General features: G+C 37.1%; 1 protein-coding gene across 2 annotated transcripts in view; it reads right to left on the reverse strand.

Annotated features, from left to right (window-relative positions):
* The window catches only part of SEPSECS (Sep (O-phosphoserine) tRNA:Sec (selenocysteine) tRNA synthase), a 38,531-nt gene extending 18,143 nt beyond the window's left edge, over positions 1–20,388 (reverse strand). For both annotated transcript variants that reach the window (XR_005720675.1, XM_040237956.1), the window contains exons 1-8: positions 20,195–20,388; positions 18,690–18,844; positions 16,833–16,951; positions 16,367–16,525; positions 13,741–13,894; positions 9,575–9,677; positions 1,524–1,653; positions 1,307–1,398 (exon numbers count right to left, since the gene is read on the reverse strand). Coding sequence is in view for 1 of the 2 variants with exons in the window: in XM_040237956.1 (XP_040093890.1) it covers positions 1,307–1,398; positions 1,524–1,653; positions 9,575–9,677; positions 13,741–13,894; positions 16,367–16,525; positions 16,833–16,951; positions 18,690–18,844; positions 20,195–20,353 (1,071 nt within the window). In the remaining variant the exon portion in view is untranslated. The remainder of the gene's footprint in view (positions 1–1,306; positions 1,399–1,523; positions 1,654–9,574; positions 9,678–13,740; positions 13,895–16,366; positions 16,526–16,832; positions 16,952–18,689; positions 18,845–20,194) is intronic.
* Between the last annotated feature and the right edge of the window lie 217 nt (positions 20,389–20,605).

Raw genomic sequence — 20,605 nt, forward strand, 5'->3', positions numbered from 1 at the left:
ACAATATGTAGCCTCTCAAGTCTGGCTTATTTCATTTAGCATAATGCATTTGAGAGTTATGCTGTTGCATTTATCAGTAGTTGGTTCCTTTTTATTGCGGAGTATGTATGCACCAGTTTGTTTATACCCCAGATGATGGGCATTTGAGTTGTTTCCTGGTTTTGGCAATTATGAATAAAATCACCATGAGCATTCACATGTAAGTTTTTGTACACATACAAATTTCCATTTCTCTTGACTAAATAGATAAGAGTGGGACACTAGTTTTTGTGGTAAGTATACAAAAAACTGTCAAAGTGTTATCAAAGTTGCTGATTAGTTTTTTATATTAGTTTTTGTTTTTTATATTAGTGATATCTCACTTTAATTTGTATTCCCTAAAGACTGAGGTTGACCATCTTTTCCTATATCATGTAAATCTTAAAAGATGTCCTAACAATAAAAAGTAGGCAATTACTTTCCTATGGGTTGAATTGGTGGGAAGAAAGGGACGAGGATAAAACAGAGCACAGAAGGTTTACATTCCTGTTAGATGTTCATGAGGCTGTTTGTTGAGAAGATCTATCAGATGATATACATTAAAATATTTTAAAATATGTAAATTAATATTATAAATCTTAGGGACTATAACTGCTACTAAGTATTAGAAAGGTATAGATACAAAAACGATACCAGGAACCTCTAGCCCTCCCAGATTGGAGATGAATAAAACATCTTAATCTGACCTGCCGTTTCAACACTGTCTCTGACTACAATTTTGAAGCTGCCCTGAATTAAGCTAGCTTTTAGTGTTGAAGACAAAGTCCAGTTTTCAAGCACAAATGTCACTTTCCATAATCAACATAATCAATGAGTTCAGCATTCCAATAATGGCAAGGGATGGATTTATTACTTAGAAAGAGAAGCTGGTCAACTTCTGACCTATATTTTTCCTCCTGCAAATGACATGTCACATCTAAACAAGTCTTCCAAAACTAAAAAGAAAAAACTTGTCTGTCTGTCTTTTAAGAGCTTCTATCTACCTATAAGTGATCAATGAATTAAATTTTACCGAACTAATAGAACCCCTGATACAGGACTTTCTCAAAAAAACAAACATAAAAACAAAATCACTTTTCCAACATTCCTCAGGATATCTAAATAGATGGGATAACAATGATTAATTGAAAACCAAATCAAAGTCAATCCCCTAGGACTGTGCTACGTATCTATATCCCAAAGTGATAAACCAATAGACAGAAACACCAATACTCTGGAGTACTGTTTTAGTCAAGGATATTATTTTATACCTATAAGGAAAGCTTACCTTTCTTTCTTTTAATAGTTTCTTGTAGCCATTTGATCCAAGTGATAATAAAGTAATAAGGACATCTAAAGAAGGTGAAGCTGAAGCTCTTCCTGAAATAAGGATGATATGTTACATTAGGGAGAAAAAGCTTTGTAAAGTAAGATTTATTACAGTAGCCTATATACAAATGGATATTTGTTAGTTACTTTTTCTGAAGAGCAACTGATTTATTTACCTGGATACATCTTGCTGATTTCCTGAATGAAGGTATCATTGAAGCCAGCAATTATAGCACCACCTACTGGAACCATAAAATTTTTGTCCAAGCTCTGAACGAAAGCATCTATTCTACCAACACGAGCTCCCTAGAACAGAACAACATGCAATATTACATTATTAGTTTCCAGAAGAAAGGACAGCAATTGCTATTAATAAATGTCATTAAAACAATGCATGGAAATAAAAACACAGATCAGATATTTTTATTTTCTTTGTATAAACACCAGTAAAATATTTTTAAGTATTAAATGGAGTTTTTAAAGGCTGCTTCTTATAACTGGAGGGCTTCCCTCATAGCTCAGTTGATAAAGAATCCGCCTGCAATGCAGGAGACCCCAGTTCAATTCCTCGGTCAGGAAGATCCCCTGGAGAAGGGATAGACTACCCACTCCAGTATTCTTGGGCTTCCCTTGTGGCTCAGCTGGTAAAGAACCTGCTCGTAATGTGGGAGACCTGGTTTCAATCCCTCCGCTCCAGTATTCTGGCCTGGAGAGTTCCATGGACTGTGTATAGTCCAGGGGGTTGCAGAGTCGGACAAGACTGCACAACTTTCACTTTCTGCTCCTACCACCGCTTGGATAACAACAGAGAAAAGAAAGATTTCATTTTTAACATCAACTAATGGAATTTGGGGGGGTATACTACTGGCCATGCTTCTACGTAACTTTTGTTTCCTAATGTAATAATCTTGGATGATCCGATTCCATTGCAAATGAACTTCAAGTGAAAATTTCATATTCTGGTGAAAAATGGAATACTTGCTAGAAATGTAAAACTAAGTTCTAGTTCCATGCAACACAGTCCATGACCTTCTGCTTAATGTGTTTCAATTTTCTCCTTTTAAAAACTGAGATACTATCTAAATTTCAGCTAAGATAGTTTTTCTTCTTTATCTATAGCCACAGATTTTCAATCTGTATTCACAATCTACATTTCTATTAGTATTGTAACACATTTGACCTTCATCTTCCCACTTTATATCCACATCCATATCTCTGGGAGAATAGAAGGAGCAGATAGGTAGCCTAATCTGAGAGACCAGATCCAGGCAATAGGGAGAAGCGGCAAAAGCAGAAAAAGGGCACAGACCACTCTGGAGGTTATCACGTGATTGTTTCAATCATAACCTTCCCCATCATTCTCCTTTCTAATTTCCTCATAAACTATGATCAGAGAAAAATCTCATCTTTCCACAGGAAAACAGAGAGAAGCATAGGAGACTAACTGAATAAATAACTGAAAACCATGCAAAGTCACTGAATAAATAACTGAAAACTATGCAAAGTAGTAGCACATAAAAATAAAGTGGAACAGAGTCACCTTTTCATCAACATTTAAGTACTGCCCAAGATGTCCCAAGAGAAATCTGAACTTAAATTGGGAGCAGGAGTACTAAGAGGACCATCAGTCCACAAGACTTTGCTAGAATCCCTTCACTACTAAGACACAGAAAGCATTCAAAGGGCAGCAAACTCTGTGGCAGGAAAACAAACAGGCTAAGAATGGTGTATAGACCTCGTTCTTCACACTAAGGTCTGAGGCTATTACTGAGGGGGCAAGAAAAACACTACAAGGCTAGAAGGGCTTAAACAGAATGGAAACACAGGAGCATGTCCTATGAAGTAAACAGTGGCCATTTATCAGTTCATGCACTCACTCATTTATTCAGAGGACAAATATTGGGGCACCTATATTATCATACACCGCTCCAGGTCCTGGACACAGCAGCAGTGAATAAAACAGATGACTGTTCATACAATAATTAAGGCTAGAATTTATGGAGAACTTACTATGCACCAGGCAGTGTTCTAAGCACTCTACATTCTTAACTCATTTAACCTTTGCAATACCCCTCTGGGCAGATGTCACAATAATAACTATTTTACAGATGAGAAAATTAAGGCATAAAGAAATTAAAGTGATGTGCCCAAGGTCAGAAATACAGTTAACAGCACAGGAAGTTAAAGCGTCCTACTGGAAGTCACCCGGGGCTTCCCAGGTGGCTCGGTGGCAAAGACTCCATCTGCCAGTGCGGAGTCACAGGAGAGCTGGGTTCGATCCCTGGATCGGGAAGATCCCCTGGAGAGGAAATGGCAACCCACTCCAGTGCTCTCGCCTGGAGAACCCCATGGAGGGAAGCCTGGTGGGCTACAGTCCATGGGGTCACAGAGTCAGACTTGATTGAGCAACTGAGCACACGTGCACACACTGAAAGTCACCCTGGCAAAAACCTAGGTAAGTGCAATGAAGAACTCATGTTTAAAGAATTAAATAGTATCCTATAGCATTGTCACCTTTCCAGCAACTCACACCAGAAGTCTTGGAGGCCCTGAATCCTCATTTCCTCATTTCTTGCATCTGATTCATCAGCATACCCTATAAGATCGACTCTCAAAATACATCTGAATCAAACTGTTCCTTAACACCTTAGCAGTTACCACCCTGGCCTAGGCCACCAACACATCTCACGTGGGCAGCTGCAACACCCTTCCATACTTGTCTTCTTGCAAGCCATTTCCCACAGCACAGCCAAAACGATGGTTTAAAAAAGTAAGTCACAGGCTATTCTGCTCAAAACCTTCCACTGGCTGATGATCATACCAAGAATAAAATCTCAAACCTTTACCACATCTCAGAACCTCTTTATCCTCACTGCCACCCTCATTTGCCCTGGCCCAGCTATACCTGCCTCCTTGCTCTTCTTCACCCATTCCCAGCACACCCTGGCCTCAGTGTTACTTCCTGCCTGGAATCTCTCCAGGGTACCACCCAACTCACTCTTTCATATCACTCAGGACTCTGCTCAAATGTTACTTCTCAGAGGACTCCCTGGATCACTCCATCTAACACCCCTCCTCTCAAATGCAAGAGCATTTATGAAGACCTGTCATCCTTACTACTCACTGTCTGCTTCCACTCCATGAGGAGGAAGACTGTTACAATCACTACTGCATCCCCAATGCCTACCCTGGTGCCTGGCACATCTGCGGGAACCCTGCAAATATGTGTTGAATGAACTGACAGGTCTATGAATAAGCAGGATAACACCTACTTCTCTCAAATTCTCAATAAAAACACTCACTGCTTCCCACACTCTGGGAGCTTAACAATCCATTCTAACTCTAAAATTTAAATTAATTCTACGTAATTTTGTGACTCTACTACAACCCTATCTAGTAATGTGTCCTCACACCCATATTCTATGAGTCTAAGGTAGTCAGTTTAATATATATCAAAATCATACGTTTTGCAAAGTTAATTTCCTGGCCATATATGCATATCAGAATGCACGGTATGCTCAGCATTAAGTCATTCTGCGGTACAGCCCTTAAAAAAAATAAAAAGAATTTGGAAACATTTTAGTTATACCTCTTTCTTCCCTGATTGCTTGATTATTGCAATACTATCTTCTCAAGAAAGCTTTGCAGTTTTAGTACTTTGTTTTTTAGAGGAAAATAAGGGCTTTGGAGTCACACACACCTAGATGGGCCATTTTGCAGCTTGGCTCCTTAGGCAAGTCACTTAATACCTCTGAGTGTGTCTTTTCATTTGCAGAACAGAAACAATAAGAAGTATACCTTAAATTGTTAGGATTAATTTAATAAACTTTAAAAGTCTAGCAGGATGCCTGACATGTGTGAGTAAATGGCATGTACAATGAATAAAAACTACTGAAATAAAGTTAATTTTAATTTTTTAGAATGTCATGAAACAACTAGCACCAATAAGACCCAAATATTTATTTGGTTGAAAGCAACAGGGACACCACCTCTTTTTGTAAGGGTCAATGTTCATGTACGGTTCTTTGCTTTTTTAAAGAACTATCAGTTCTAGAAGGTAACACAGTATCTGCAACAATACAACAACTACCTCATAAAAATTCATTCACCATCTTATAATGCTATTTTCCGGTTAAAATTTTAGTAAAATCACCTCACAAATGAAGAGAAGTGATGACAAAGTAGTCTATTCGTGATGTATAACCCCACAGGAAGCTTTCATAGTCTTAATTTCATCAATTACACCATCAAATTTTCCAGTATTCAAAAATATGTCATCAACATTGCTGGGTTAAGTATGTAACATCTGGATAAATGTTACGGAACCATTAAACGGATTATTATGAAAACTTCATAGGCATGTGGAGAGTACAGAAACACAAAGTTAATATTTAAATTTAAAAATTAAATATTTTTACTAAATTTGGAAATGTTAATACTAAGTATACATAATAGCTATAACCATATATGTATTTTAAAAAAGAGAGAAAAGGGATACAGAAATTACTAAGGGTAACTGTTAGGGTAACAGGTTTATGAGTGATCTTCTACTCCTTCCTCATTTTTCTAAACTTTTAGGAATGCTGGTATATTTAACTTTTAAAAGAACCGAGGATGCTAAAAATTAAAGAGAAAGAGAGAGGAAAAGGGGGAAAGGGAGATGGAATAAAGATGAATCACTGAGATCATGGTTTTTCCAAGAGTTCCTCTACCACTATTCAAATTAGATACAATAAAACCTAAACTTGTGATGAAGGCTTAAAGAGATAAGGAGTTATGGAAAAGGATATCAAGGAAACAGTAAATGATTTTCCACAAAGGTTTTTAAAAACCTGGCATACCACTCCACCTCTGGACATCTTTTGTTATGCAAGCCAATCTATTTCTTTATTGACTAAGCTAATTTGGGTTGGGTTTCCGTTACCTGCAGCCAATTACATCTTAACTGGTACAACCTTTGAGTAAAGAAATTAAGAAAATCGGCTAATACTATCATACAAACTATATTTTTATCAGAGATAATACTAGTACACTCAAAAGAATAAAAAAGAAAACAAAAAATTTATGAGATAGGACCTACAAAACTAAGAAGTATTCACCACCACGTGGGAGACCACAGATAATCTGTGAGCAACTCTTAACCACATAACACAAATTACATGTGTGTCAAAACTGAGTACTTGCTTTACATCATTATGCACACAAATCATAAAACTCATATCTATCGATATACTAATATACCATGAATAATCACTGCAAGTAAATATAATTCAATTTGGAGTAATCAATTATTGAGTGCCAATTATATACCAGGTTCTGTCCCAAGGACTGAGGATGTAACAGTGAACAAAGTCCTTTCCCTAACAGAAAACAGTCCTTTCCTATTTGCCAACTCTACAGTTATATGCTAGAATAAAATCAACATTTTCTGAATACTATAATCAAGTACATTAGAAAAATGAGAACACTGGTAATGGAACATTTTGAGAAAGTTAAATAAAATAATCTACTGAATTTTTTTTTTCAAGAAAAACAGATTAAAAAAAATTGAGGTATAGTTGTTTTACAATGTTGTATTCAATTTAATTCAGTCACTCGGTCATGTCTGACTCTTTGCGACCCATGGACTACAGCACGCCAGGCTTCCCTGCCCATCACGAAATCCCAGAGCCTACTCAAACTCATGTCCATTGAGTCGGTGATGCCATCAACCATCTCATCCTGTCATTCTCTTCTGCTCCTGCCTTCGATCTTTCCCAGCATTAGGGTCTTCTCAAACGAGTCAGTTCTTCACATCAGGTAGTCAAAGTATTGGAGTTTCAGCTTTAGCATCAGTCTTTCCAATGAATATTCAGGACTGATTTCCTTTAGGATGGACTGGTTGGATCTCCTTGAAGTCCAAGGGACTCCTGAGTCTTCTCCAACACCGCAGTTTAAAAGCATCAATTCTTTGGCACTCAGCTTTCTTTATGGTCCAACTCTCACAGCCATACATGACTACTGGAAAAACCATAGCTTTGACTAGACGGACCTTTGTTGGCAAAGTAACGTCTCTGCTTTTTAAAATGCTATCTAGGTTGGTCATAACTTTTCTTCCAAGGAGCAAGCATCTTTTAATTTCCTGGCTGTGATCACCATCTGCAGTGATTTTGCAGCCCCCCAAAATAAAGTCTGACACTGTTCCCCATCTATTTGCCATGAAGTGATGGGACCAGATGCCATGATCTTCGTTTTCTGAACGTTGAGCTTTAAGTCAACTTTTTCACTCTCCTCTTTCACTTTCATCAAGAGACTCTTTAGTTCTTCTTCACTTTCTGCATAAGGGTGGTGTCATCTGCCTATATGAGGTTACTGATATTTCTCCTGGCAATCTTGATTCCAGCTTGTGCTTCATCCAGTCCAGCATTTTGCATGATGTACTCTGCATATAAATTAAATAAACAGGGTGACAATATACAGCCTTGATGTACTCCTTTCCCGATTTGGAACCAGTCTGTTCTTCCATGTCCAGTTCTAACTATTGCTTCTTGACCTGCATACAGATTTCTCAGGAGGCAGGTAAGGTGGTCTGGTATCCCACCTCTTGAAGAATTTTCCACAGTTTGCTGTGATCCACACAGTCAAAGGCTTTGGCATAGTCAATAAAGCAGAAATAGGAACTCTCTTGCTTTTTTGATGATGGAACAGATGTTGGCAATTTGATCTCTGGTTCCTCTACCTTTCCTAAAACCAGCTTGAACATCTGGAAGTTCACTGTTTACATACTGTTGAAGCCTGGTTTGGAGAATTTTGAGCATTACTTCACTAGCGTGTTGAGATGAATACAATTGGGCAGTAGTTGGACCATTCTTTGACATTGCCTTTCTTTGGGATTGGAATGAAAACTGACCTTTTCCAGTCCTGTGGCCACTGCTGAGTTTTCCAAATTTGCTGGCATATTGAGTGCAACACTTTCACAGCATCATCTTTTAGGATCTGAAACAGCTCCACTGGAATTCCATCACCTTCACTAATTTTGTTCATAGTGAGGCTTCCTAAGGCCCACTTGACTTTTCATTCCAGTATGTCTGGCTCTAGGTGAGTGATCACACCATCATGATTATCTGGGTCATGAAGATCTTTTTTGTATAGTTCTTCTGTGTATTTTTGCTACCTCTTCTTAATATCTTCTGCTCCTGTTAGGTCCATATCATTTCTGTCCTTTATTGAGCCCATCTTTGCATGAAATGTTCCCTTGGTATCTCTAATTTTCTTGAAGAGATCTCTACCCTTTCCCATTCTCTTGTTTTCCTCTATTTCTTTGCATTGATCTCTGGGGAAGGCTTTCTTATCTCTCCTTGCTATTCTTTGCAACTCTGCATTCAAAGGGGTATATCTTTGCTTTTCTCCTTTGCCTTTTCCTTCTCTTCTTTCACAGCTATTTGTAAGGCCTCCTCAGACAATCATTTTGCCTTCCTGAATTTCCTTTTCTTGGGGATAGTCCTGATCACTGCCTCCTGTACAATGTCACGAACCTCTGTCCATAGTTCCTCAGGCATTCTATCAGATTTAATTCCCTGAATCTATTTGTCATTTCCACTGTATAATTGTTAAGCGATTTGATTTAGGTCATACCTGAATGGTATAGTGCTTTTCCCTACTTTCTTCAATTTAAGTTTGAATTTTGCAATAAGGAGTTCATGATCTGAGCCCCAGTCAGCTCCCAGTCTTGTTTTTGCTGACTACATAAAACTTCTCCTTCTTTGACTGCAAAGAATATAATCAATATGATTTTTGTATTGACCATCTGGTGATGTCCGACGTTGTATTAGTTTCTGCCGTACAATGAAGTGAACTGGCTACATATAGCCCCCCACCTTGGACCTCCCTCCCACCTCCCACCTTGGGTAGGATGAACTGAGAGACTAGGACAGATAAACACACACTACCAACTACCACGTGTAAAGGATTTAGCTACTGGGAACCTTTTTGATAGCATAGGGAGCTCAGCTCTGTGTTCTGTGGTGAAATATTTTTATATCCATTCTGAGGATAGCTATAGTCCAATGCCACTAGCAATGAATAATGACTTTCACTATGACTACTGGATGCAAATTCCTAATGCTCCATAAAAATGAAGATGCTAAACTAACTGTCTTTCTATATTAGGTTGCAAGAAAAACAAAGTAATAATCCCAAATATGTTAAAATACATTTTTTCTTTACGTATCTTTTGAAGCTCTCTTACCTGCTGAATGAGGTGCATGCACTTTGAAGACTGCACTCCATAAGCATTGTTGACTATATGTGGAATGCCGTAATTAGCACAAATCACAGCCAGTTCTTCTAACCTATAAACATTCAATAGAAAGAGGTATTCATACTCTGCCTTAATAAGTTATTTTAAAAAGTTTTAAAATTTAAGTTATCCGTGTGGCAACCCACTCCAGTATTCTTCTCTGGGAAATCCCATGGACAGAGGTGCCTGATGAGCTATAATTCATGGGGTCACAAAAGAGTCAGACACGACTTAGCGACTAAATAGCAAAAAAGTATACTAGGGGAAAAAATGACAAACTGAAATTTTTACAGCAGTATTTCAGCATATAATTTGGCACCTTTGAAATACATAGTAGGTAGTTAGGGACAAGCCTGGAAAAGCTTTTAAATTAATGTTACCAATAAAAATAAGAAAACAAGTGTTTAGAAAAATCTATATATATGGTAGCTTTTAAATTACTTGAAAATTTTCTATATAAAAAGCAAGAAGCAGATTATTTATAAAGTTCTTACAAGGTTGATATGCTCATTTTTAAATGCTTTCAGTTGCTTATCACTCCAAAGCTAATATCTGCAAAATAATTAGCATATCTTGAAATCCTAAGAAGTCTCATATGAAGCATCTCATAAACTAAAAAATACATTTTCAAACAGACTTTAATGTATTAAAAAATACAGAACATTAAACTACTTGAGTACCAAAATAACGTTTTCCAGCAACTTGGATACTAAAGAATCTTTTAAATAGCTGCTGGTTTAAAATTCACTCTTACTTTTTCATTTGATACTTCTCATATTAAGACAATCTGAGAGACTAACTTTATGCAAAGTAAGGTAATAAATTTCAATTGGAGTGTAATAAATAATGCTCTTTTGTAAAACTAAATACTACTTGTGACTGAGGTCATCTCTAACAGAAATGTCTTCATGCTATGAAGCTAAAACAAAATCCTATGGCTTGATAAAATTATTAAAAAATGCTCTCTACAATATAAAATTTGAAAGCAAAGCATGTTAAAAGAAAAAAAATTCTTCCCTGTAAGAATGTATTACAAATATATAATAGCTTAATTATCTATTTATCCATAGCACATTTTCCTTTTACAGTGATGTACAGTAATATGTTTTTAAACTACAAATAGAAATAACATTATTCAACTGTCAGAAGTTTTCAATTTACTTCCCTAAAGTTTTAAGAATTAAAAACTCATTTTATCACTCATTTTCATAAATCTCACAAATCAAGGCAGAAAACTAATCAGATGATGTTTTTAACAAAAATAGACCTTCTGGAATACACACAAGTATTTTCTTCATAAAAGACACTTTCACATGTTTGTGTTCTAATGAAAGTATTTCTTAATAATGGAACAAACTTCTTTGAGAATACAGCATCATAATAACAAAGTACTTAAAAAAAGGGACTTGTGAGTAGTTTTAAATATTCTGAATTGATCAAATTGCTAATATTTACAATGTATATTAAGAAGGCAAGGAGAAACAAAAAAATATTTTTGACGTGAATTGGATTGTATTCTAACTCAGAATCCAACTTAAGCTATCAATTTAAGAATGATACTTTTAAAAAATATTTTCTTTGATTTTGCCCCACAATACTCTGTCCAATTAATTAATAAAGATAACATATACATTCAAGTTAAGACTATAAAGGAATTAATGTAAAGAAATAAAAATGTATTTTTAAATTTAATAAAATTAGAAATTCAAACACATTACTAATAACTGAGCATCATCATGTTCCTAAAGTTCACTCTAATCAGGAACATTCATTATATAACACCACTAAACAGTAGCATTTAACATAAGAATAAACATGAGAATTCTGACTGAAAAAAAACCCTGATTTTTTTTCTAAAGGATAATACACACCAAATGTACTTATCCTATACCAGGTAATAAAGTTATTCAAAATGATACAGACGGCCAATAGGCACATGAAGAGATGCTCAACATCGCTAATTATTATAGAGATGCAAATCAAAACCTCAATGAGGTATCACCTCACACCACTCAGAATGGCATCATTAAAAAAATCTGCAAATAATAAGTGCTGGAGAGGGTGTGGAGAAAAGGAAACCCTCCTACATTGTTTGCGGGAATGTAAACTGATGCAGCCACTATGGAAAAAGAGTATAGCGATTCCTTAAAAAAAAATAAAAATAGAGTTGCCATAGGATCCAGCATTCTCACTTCTGGACATACATGCAGACAAAACTCTTAATTCAAACAAACACATGCATCCCTATATTCATAACGAGGGCTTCCCCAGGTGGCACTAGTGGTAAAAAATCTCCCTGCCAATGCAGGAGACACAGGTTCAGTGTCTGAGGTGGGAAGATCCCCTGGAGTGTGAAATGACATCTACTCCAGTACTCTTGCTTGGATAATCCCATGGACAGAGGAGCCTGGCAGACTACACAGTCCATGGGGCCGCAAAGATTTAGACACGATTGAGTGACTGAGCTATATTCATAACGGCACTATTTACAATAGCCAAAACATGGAAGCAACCTGAATGTTTACCTATAGGTGAATGGATAAAGATGTGGCCTATATATACAATGGAATACTACTCAGCCATAAGAAAGAACAAAATAACACCAATTGCAGCAATATAGACTGACCTAAAGATTAGCATACTAAGTGAAGCAAGTCAGAGAAAGACAATTACAATTTGATATCACTTATATGCAGAATTTAAAATATGATACAAATTAACAAACTTACAAAACAGAAACAACTCACAGACACAGAGAACAAATTTATGATTACCAAAAGGGAAAGGGGGTGGGGGAAGGATAAATCAGGAGTTTGGGATCAGCAGATACAAACTACTATATGTAAAATAGATAAACCACAAGGTCATACTGTATAGCACAGGAAGCTATATTCAATATCCTTTAATAAACCCTAATGGAAAGATATTAAAAAACAACATGTATATTGTTTTTATATGTATATGTATAACTGAATCACTTTTTTGTACACCAGAAACTAACACAACACTGCAAATCAACCATATGTCAATTTAAAAAAAAAGTCAAAATGAAACAAAAATAAAAATATCCTCACAAAAATATCCTCAAGGATAAATAATCTATAATACAAATATCCATATGCTGTTTTTAGAAATGTAATTTATTTCCATCACATTAAAATTTTCTTAGATAGCAAAAACATCAATGAGGAAATAAAGATGTTTATTTAATATTTCAATACAAATTTAAAATTTGATAATAAATAAACAAGCATATGTAACATAATCTGAAAACAGAACTCAAGCTCATGAATGAAGCAAGTGTCTTAAAAAGTGTCTTAAAATCTGCCTATAAAGAAAGCTAACATGCATTTATTACTGTCAAATCATGTGACTCCATGAAATAAAATCAAAGTATAACTTGATGCTATGAAAATAGTCCAAAGTCAATGTGGTTTTTATAAATTATTAGTACTTCTGTTCAAAATGTTAAAATGAAACAAACAGTTGCTGTCAAAACTAGAAATATATATTACTATACCTAAGCCTACTACATTTTCAGAGCAAAAGCTTGTGGCCGTCCTTTAGTAAAGGAAACAGTTGCCATTTTTAAACATTTGCATTTTCTCTAAATACAAGGATAATTATATACCTAACTGTATACCTGGGTTACTCTACCAATTTAAAAAAGAAAAATCAAAGGACAATAAGTAATCCTAAAATTTTCTATTTAAAATCTGTTGTTATAATACTGATAGTTCCTATATATGAAAACTAACTGTAAGATCAAATAAGTGGAGATGGCAATAAAAACAAATATGTAAATCCAAAATTTAACTTAGAAACTTCTATTAAATAATGACAAAAAGGATGCTAGAAAGCCAGAAACAATGAAGAGCAAGAAAACAGAGATGCTCTGTGTCTATTCAGGTGATAAAAAGGGTCTCCACTTGGTACTAGTTGCTTTTCCTTCTTCTATATCATATTTTTATTTTCTGAAGCCATTATGTTGTTTCTTCAACAGTCCATTCAAGTAGCATTAACTGCCAAATGTTACTTAGACATCTCTCAGAATTAGTATAAGTGCATTTTCAAGACTGATGAACAGTGAAAGACAATGTTCACAAATCATTTACCTATCAGGCACTCTTGGAGCAAAACAGGATGTGGTAGAATGAACACAGAGAACGTGATCAGGCCCAAGTTCCTGGACTTTAGCCTCCACTGCTTTCAGGTCTGTGCGCAGCTCATCACCTTCTAAAATGTTCTCTATCACCACAGGCTCAAAACCTAACCAAGTCAACCAGAAACCAAAATGTTAGAATAAGGGGAGATCCTGGACTCTAGGAAGCAGTCCTATTCTATACAGAACTCTTAAATATTTATTTTGGTCAATGGACCCTTCTCTAATATAAAGATCTGGTTTAATACTGGCATGAGGCAAAGGAAGGTCAAAACAATGTGAAGGACAATTAGGATCACAAATCTATTTAATATTTTGATATGACAAGAAAGACTAATTCTGGGAAGAAACAAAAACAAGTGTTGAATAGATGCCTAGAAAAGTAATAACACAGTCATTGATGACAAAAGAGGTCACTGAGCCCTGTTCAATTTCAGTCCACCGAAAAGTAAATCTACTCAATCTGTGGCAACACAAGTTTTATTTTAAAGTTCACTTTATTTCAGAGATGAACAAAAATAATATAATTCAAGTACTGGAACAAATCACAATCATGCACTTAATGTTTTACCTCTAAAGAAAAATAAAACACATTTTAGGAGACCCATCTCATAGCTTATAACAGCCTTCTATAATTTAAATATAAAAATTGTTTTGGACATAAAGTTATTATGTACTCACATCTTTAAGTCTTCCCAAATACCAGATCTAGCAGTAGGCTAGATTCATGGATTTAAAAGCTATAAGGGATTTAGAAACCATTTAACTCAACTTACTCATTTCAAAGATAAGGGAGCCAAAGTTTAGGAAGATTAAGTGGCTTCCCCAAGGTCACACAGTAATTTAAAGCAAAGTTAAGTGCAAGTAGTTTTCATTTCTGTTTTAGAATCCACAACAGGCTGTCTGCATTCTACCTACAGAAATATAAAACTTCAGCCACTATAAAATCATCAATTCACATATGCTGGTCCACAGAAGTCTAGATTTCATATCTAAGCAGCTATTAAAAATTTACTTAAATAAATAACATCCTAAGGATAACTAATTTTCTACTATCAAATTCTCTAGATTCAACCCTATTTTTGCTTTCCAACAACTACAATGCAAGTTTGTGTTGTTTGTCTATGAATATAACCATCTTGCTTCCTAAGAATATAATGTAGTCCAAATCATAACACCTTTTGGAAAAAGTTTCCAGTTTTTCAATATATCAATCTTTCCATAAGTTTGGTTATCAGATTTTTGGTTAATAGTTTGCAAATTAACAGATTTGACAGACTTATGCCAGTTAAAAGTCTATTTCTGCTATATGACCTTATTATGAATCCCTTTACCCGAGTTTCTTTAGAATTATTTATGCAGTTTAATTACAGTCCAATACTGTTCATTTCATACAACAGACTGAGGTCATTCAAAAGTAACTTTAAATTCTCAAATTCGACTTGACCCAATAGGGAAGCCAAATACTAAAATGCCAATTTAAAGTTTTTTCTCATCTATACTCAGTGATGTCTGTATTCCTGTACTTTGATTCATGGTAATTATTTATGGGTATTCCACTCATGTACACACAAGAAACATTCCTGAAGCACTTTGTATGCGCCAGGGATTATTGCCGGCATTTCACACGTTATCCCATTTAATCCTGAAAACAATCTTCTGAAGTAGGTAATCATATCCCCATTTTAAAGAATGGGGGCATACAATGCAACACTTCCACTTCTTGAGTGTACACTGAAAAGGATTCACAGAGGGACTCAAACAGGATATGTACACCCATGTTCTTAGCAGCATTATTCACCATAGCCAAAAGGTGGAAGCAACCCAAATGTCCATCAGTAAGTGAATTAATGAATAAACAAAATGTGAGATATATATATGTAATATGCATGCACACATGCACACACAAACACACACACAGCGGGAGTCTTAAAAGAAGAAGGAAATTCTGGTACATGCTATAACATGGATGAACCTTAAAGATATTATGCTAAGTCAAATAAGCCAGTCACAAAAGGACAGTCATTCCACCTATATGAAGGACAAATTCATAGACAGAAAGTAGAATAGTGACTTCTATGGACCTGGGGTAGAGGGCAGGGGAGAGTTATTGTTTCATAGGTAGAGTTTCAGTTTAAGAGGATGAAAAAGTTCTGTAGAGAGATGATAGTGATGGTTCAAACATTATGAATGTACTTAATGTCAAGAAACTATATATTTAAAATTAGTTAAAATAATAAATTTTGTTATGCATGTTTTACCACAATTTAAAAAATGGAATAGGAACAGGTTTAGTTGGTAGCTCAGATGGTAAAGAGTCTGCCTGCAGTGCAGGAGATCCAGGTTCAATCCCTGGGTCAGGAAGATCCCCTGGAGAAGGAAACAGCAACTCACCCCAGTATTCTTCCCTGGAAAATCCCATGGATGGAGGAATCTGGCAGGCTACAGTCCATGGGGTCACAGAGACAGACATGACTGAGTGACTTCACTTTAGTTTCTTTTTCACTTATTTGCCTCTATATAACATGTTTGAACTTTCTGTGATATTTAAGACATATACGCTACTTCTCTTTTTTTACCTGCAGTGATCATGGATTTGAAGCAAGACTTCTGGTCTATTCGTGGCCATATAATATACTTTGCCTTTGGTCTTCTGTGTCGCAATGTTAAGAAACACAGGGTTAGACTCATACCAGTTGCCATTGGAACTACAAAGCAGCTGGTCACTGTATGGACACCTACAAAAAAGAAGAAAAACAGAAATTAGATATGCCATTGAAAAACTAGCATCCTTCTTAAAGAAATTATATACTTCTATCAAATAAAAAGAGTTATAGACTTAATACTTCTGTATTCCTGCTTAGGAAGCTCACTGCTAAATTCATCCTCCAGGCTTATGGCTCTTATTTTCCATCTTATTCTAAAGGTTTTATATATATCTTTTCAAAAGCCATTTATACTCCTTTTGGAAAGAAGCATTAATAAAAGAGGCAAAGGTTTGTGTGACTGGTCAGCCAAAAGTATTATGATTAACACAGTACATACCAGCCAATTTTATGATGTCCAGGACCAAAGAATTGGTAATTTTGTTCAAAAGGCTAGAACCTGCAGCTTTGGGTTGCACAGCAGAAATATCACCTGATCGTCCAATTCCATGAATGAACCTAAGCAAAAAATGGGCCAACAACTGGACAAAAATGTTCAGTATTAAGTAATCCACTGTATAAGTATACAAATAACCAAATAAACACTATATTTGACTATTATAATGTGGAAATATCTAGTTAAATCAAAACAGATCCATCAATTATGCTGTGGTTGCTAGTCTTCAAAGATGGCCACTATCAATTCCTTTTCTCTCTATGCCCATATGCCACGGCCACACCAAGAGATGGAGTCTAATTCCCCAGATTGAATCTGGGCTGGCCTCAGTGATTTGTTTGGTCTGGAAGAATCAAGCAGACATGATGGTGTGGAACTTCTGAGCTAGGTCATAACAAGGCTTAAAGCTTCTACCTGGCCTCTTGAAGGGTTTGCTCAAGGGGAGGCTGGAGAGAGGAGGAGAGGGTTTCTCTCTTCAAATCCAGTTGCCATGCTGGTAGAGACCCAAGTCAAGCCACTTGGAGAGGCCATCTCAATTCCCAGCCATCTAAGTGACTGAACTTGGATAAACTGCCCAGTTGAACCTTCAGATGACTAAACTCTCAGCTGGACTGTATACGTGAGAGACCTGAAGCAATAATTACCTGCTGAGTCCAGGTAGCCTACAGAACTGTGAGAGACAACAATAAGTGACTGCTTTAAGTCACTATGTTTTGACATGGTTTGTTATACAGCAATGGAAAACCAGAATATATGCAATATTAAATTATCTTCTTTCCATTTTCCTAATCAGAGCAGTGAGTTAAGTTCCAACACAGATGAACTGATGTTTCAAATACTGCCTTAAGTTTAGAAGAATTATATGCTCCTTGAAAATTAGTGTACAAACCATTCATTTTAAATTTGATTTATTTATCATTCATAGTTGCCTAGATTAGAAACTCTGCACATAAGAATTATCACAGAACACTAGTGTCATACTCCATGACCACTGCAACCTCAGGTACAAAGCTTTTTTTTAACATATATTATCAACCATGTTATCAGCTTATTTTTAACCATGAATTTTTCATCTAGCTCATACATTCGTTATCATTAGCTTTGACAATAGTTTGGGCTGAAATAAAATTCTACTATCCCGAGGAAAATTTCATCATGATTTAAAATCATGGAAGACATGAGTTTTAAAGAGTTTACCTATTTTTCAAGGAAAGGTTGGAGAACAGAGAAATAATCATATTTCGAACCACTGACAACTAAATCATTGTCAGAATTGATGGAATACTGTTTTCTGAAATAATACAAAAGAAAAGAGTGATTTAATAACCTGAAATTAAATATACCTTTCCTACACCTGCTGCAACAAAGCAGGATACTCATATAATGGGATTCAATTTAGATGTGAGTGAATGATGGAAAGTTCTATCCATATAGCATTCTATTAAAAAAATTTGCAATGTTAGAAAAGAAACATGGAAAATTATAAAGAACCCTAACACATTTTAAACTCTTATAACCAGATAGGTTAGGTTAAACACTGTTAACACAACATACAGCCAGTGTTTTTAACAACCCAGATGTGACAGGAGAACCACCACATACTAGAACTTTTACCCTACTGTCTTAAAAAACACCTACTCAGATAAATTGTTTCCATCTCCCTGTTGCAGCTAGTTCACATGTCCATTTAAACAAGAAGTAGGTTACAAATGAACATTTTATAATTTAATATTATTAATACTGCCACCATGGTTTTTAACAAAGAAAAAAGAAATGCTTTGCACTTAAAAAAGAACATACCTGTAATGTCGCCGAGCAACTAATGAAGATGCCACTCTTCCTTCCCTTTCTCCCACACCACAATTGCCCAGGAAATTGTTGCTGTCCATAATTGCAAGTTCATGTAAAAAGAGTTCAAGTGTACTTTCATCCCAACCATCCTCTGGACACTTGCCCTTAAAAAAGGAGGGGAAAAAAAGCTTATGACTATATTTAAAAAACCATCATTCCCTAGAACCCTACTTCAACCAACTTTAAAACTTTTCATGCACATTCTGTTCTGCTCCTTGCTTTCTAAAATTCAGACATGAATTCAACACTACGAAGAAACTCCCAGGAGGCAAAACGTTTGTTACAATCCATTACAATTATCTACAGACTGGTGCAAGAAGTGATGATAAATGCATACAATGAGATTTATTCAGGTTTAAACTTTAAAGTTTAAAGTAACTGAAGACAAATAAACCTTATCTTCAACTAGGATTTTTCAAACTAGGGTGTTAAAACTGGGGTTGCCAAACTGTACTGAGATTAAAATTCAGGATGCTGGCAAGAACCAGGAGACCTGTGAAGTTCCTCAGCAATACTTGCTGTGAGTTAGCATGTTGTTCAGTCACTAAGGGGTCCGACTCTTTTGAGACCCCAAGGACTGCAGCACCCCAGGCTCCTCTGTCCTCGACAATCTTCCAGACTTTGCTCAAATTCCTGTCCATCCCGTGTGTGCTACCTAACCATCTCATCCTCTGCCGCCCCCTTCTCCTTTTGCCTTCAATCTTTCCCAGCTTCGCGGTCTTTTCCAATGGGTCGGCTCCTTGCATCAGGTGGCCAAAGCATTGGGGCTTCAGCATCAGTCCTTTCAATGAATATTCAGTGTTGATTTCCTTTAGGATTGACGGATTTTAAGTGCCTTGTTGTTTTGTCGCTAAGTTCTGTCTGACTCTTTGAGACTCCATGGACTGTAGCCCACCAGGCTCCTTTTCCATGGAGCCTGGATTCTCCAGGCAAAATTGGGAGTGGGTTACCATTTCCTTCCCCAGGAGGTCTTCCCGACCCAGGAATGGAACCTACTTCTCCGGCATTGGCGGGCGGATTCTTTGCCACCAGGTAAGCCCTTCCAGTTAATAAACCTAAGTTTATATAAACATCACGTGTTTCCTGGGAGTAGTGAAAGTTGGAAGAGGCGAACTGTGCCCTACCCGCAAACAAAAAACTAAATCATGTGGTCCCGCCCCCTCGCTTCTCCAACCCGAAGTTAGAAAAACAAAGGGAGGGTGGGGGTGGCTCAACATCCCGAACACCTCGTATCCCCTAATAACGCTCTCGGGTTTTGCGGCATTGGCGAAGCTGAGAAGGACCTGAGCGGTGCAAGCCGGCACAGGGCAATGCCAATCTGCGACAGGCTCTGGGGACAGGGTTCAGACAGCAAATACGAGCGGGTGGGGCATGTCCTGGAACTAACAGGGGCGCTGGGCGGAGCCGGAGCCTGGGGGGGCGCGGCGGTTGGGGAGGGACCCCAGAGCCAGTACCTTCTCCAGAAGTAGCCGCATGAGGTGCTCGTGCGAGCGGCGGGCCTCACAGCCCTGCCTCACGTAAGCCGGCGACACCAGCCGCTCGCCCGCCGCGAAGAGCTCGCGGTTCATGTCCGTAGTGGCGACAGCTGTCGGAGACCGGAGCACAACTGACATACAACAAGTACACCCCGGAACCAGGAGGCGACCCACCTCCTGGACGGTACGGGAAGGCCTTGGGACAAAAACTTCCGTCTCGCTCTCGCACATGCGCGAACCGCTCCTACCAGTGTGCCTGAAAGCGGAGCATCTGCGCCTGCGCAAGGGTGTCTGGTCGTTTGGCAGGCTTCAACCAGTACCGAGAATTAGCCCTGCCCACGGACTTGAAGGAAGGAGTTTGCACCTGAGAGGAGCGGCTGGGGAGAGTTA

Source organism: Oryx dammah, unplaced genomic scaffold, assembly GCF_014754425.2.
Source record: "Oryx dammah isolate SB20612 unplaced genomic scaffold, SCBI_Odam_1.1 HiC_scaffold_3, whole genome shotgun sequence".
Classification (NCBI taxonomy): domain Eukaryota; kingdom Metazoa; phylum Chordata; class Mammalia; order Artiodactyla; family Bovidae; genus Oryx; species Oryx dammah.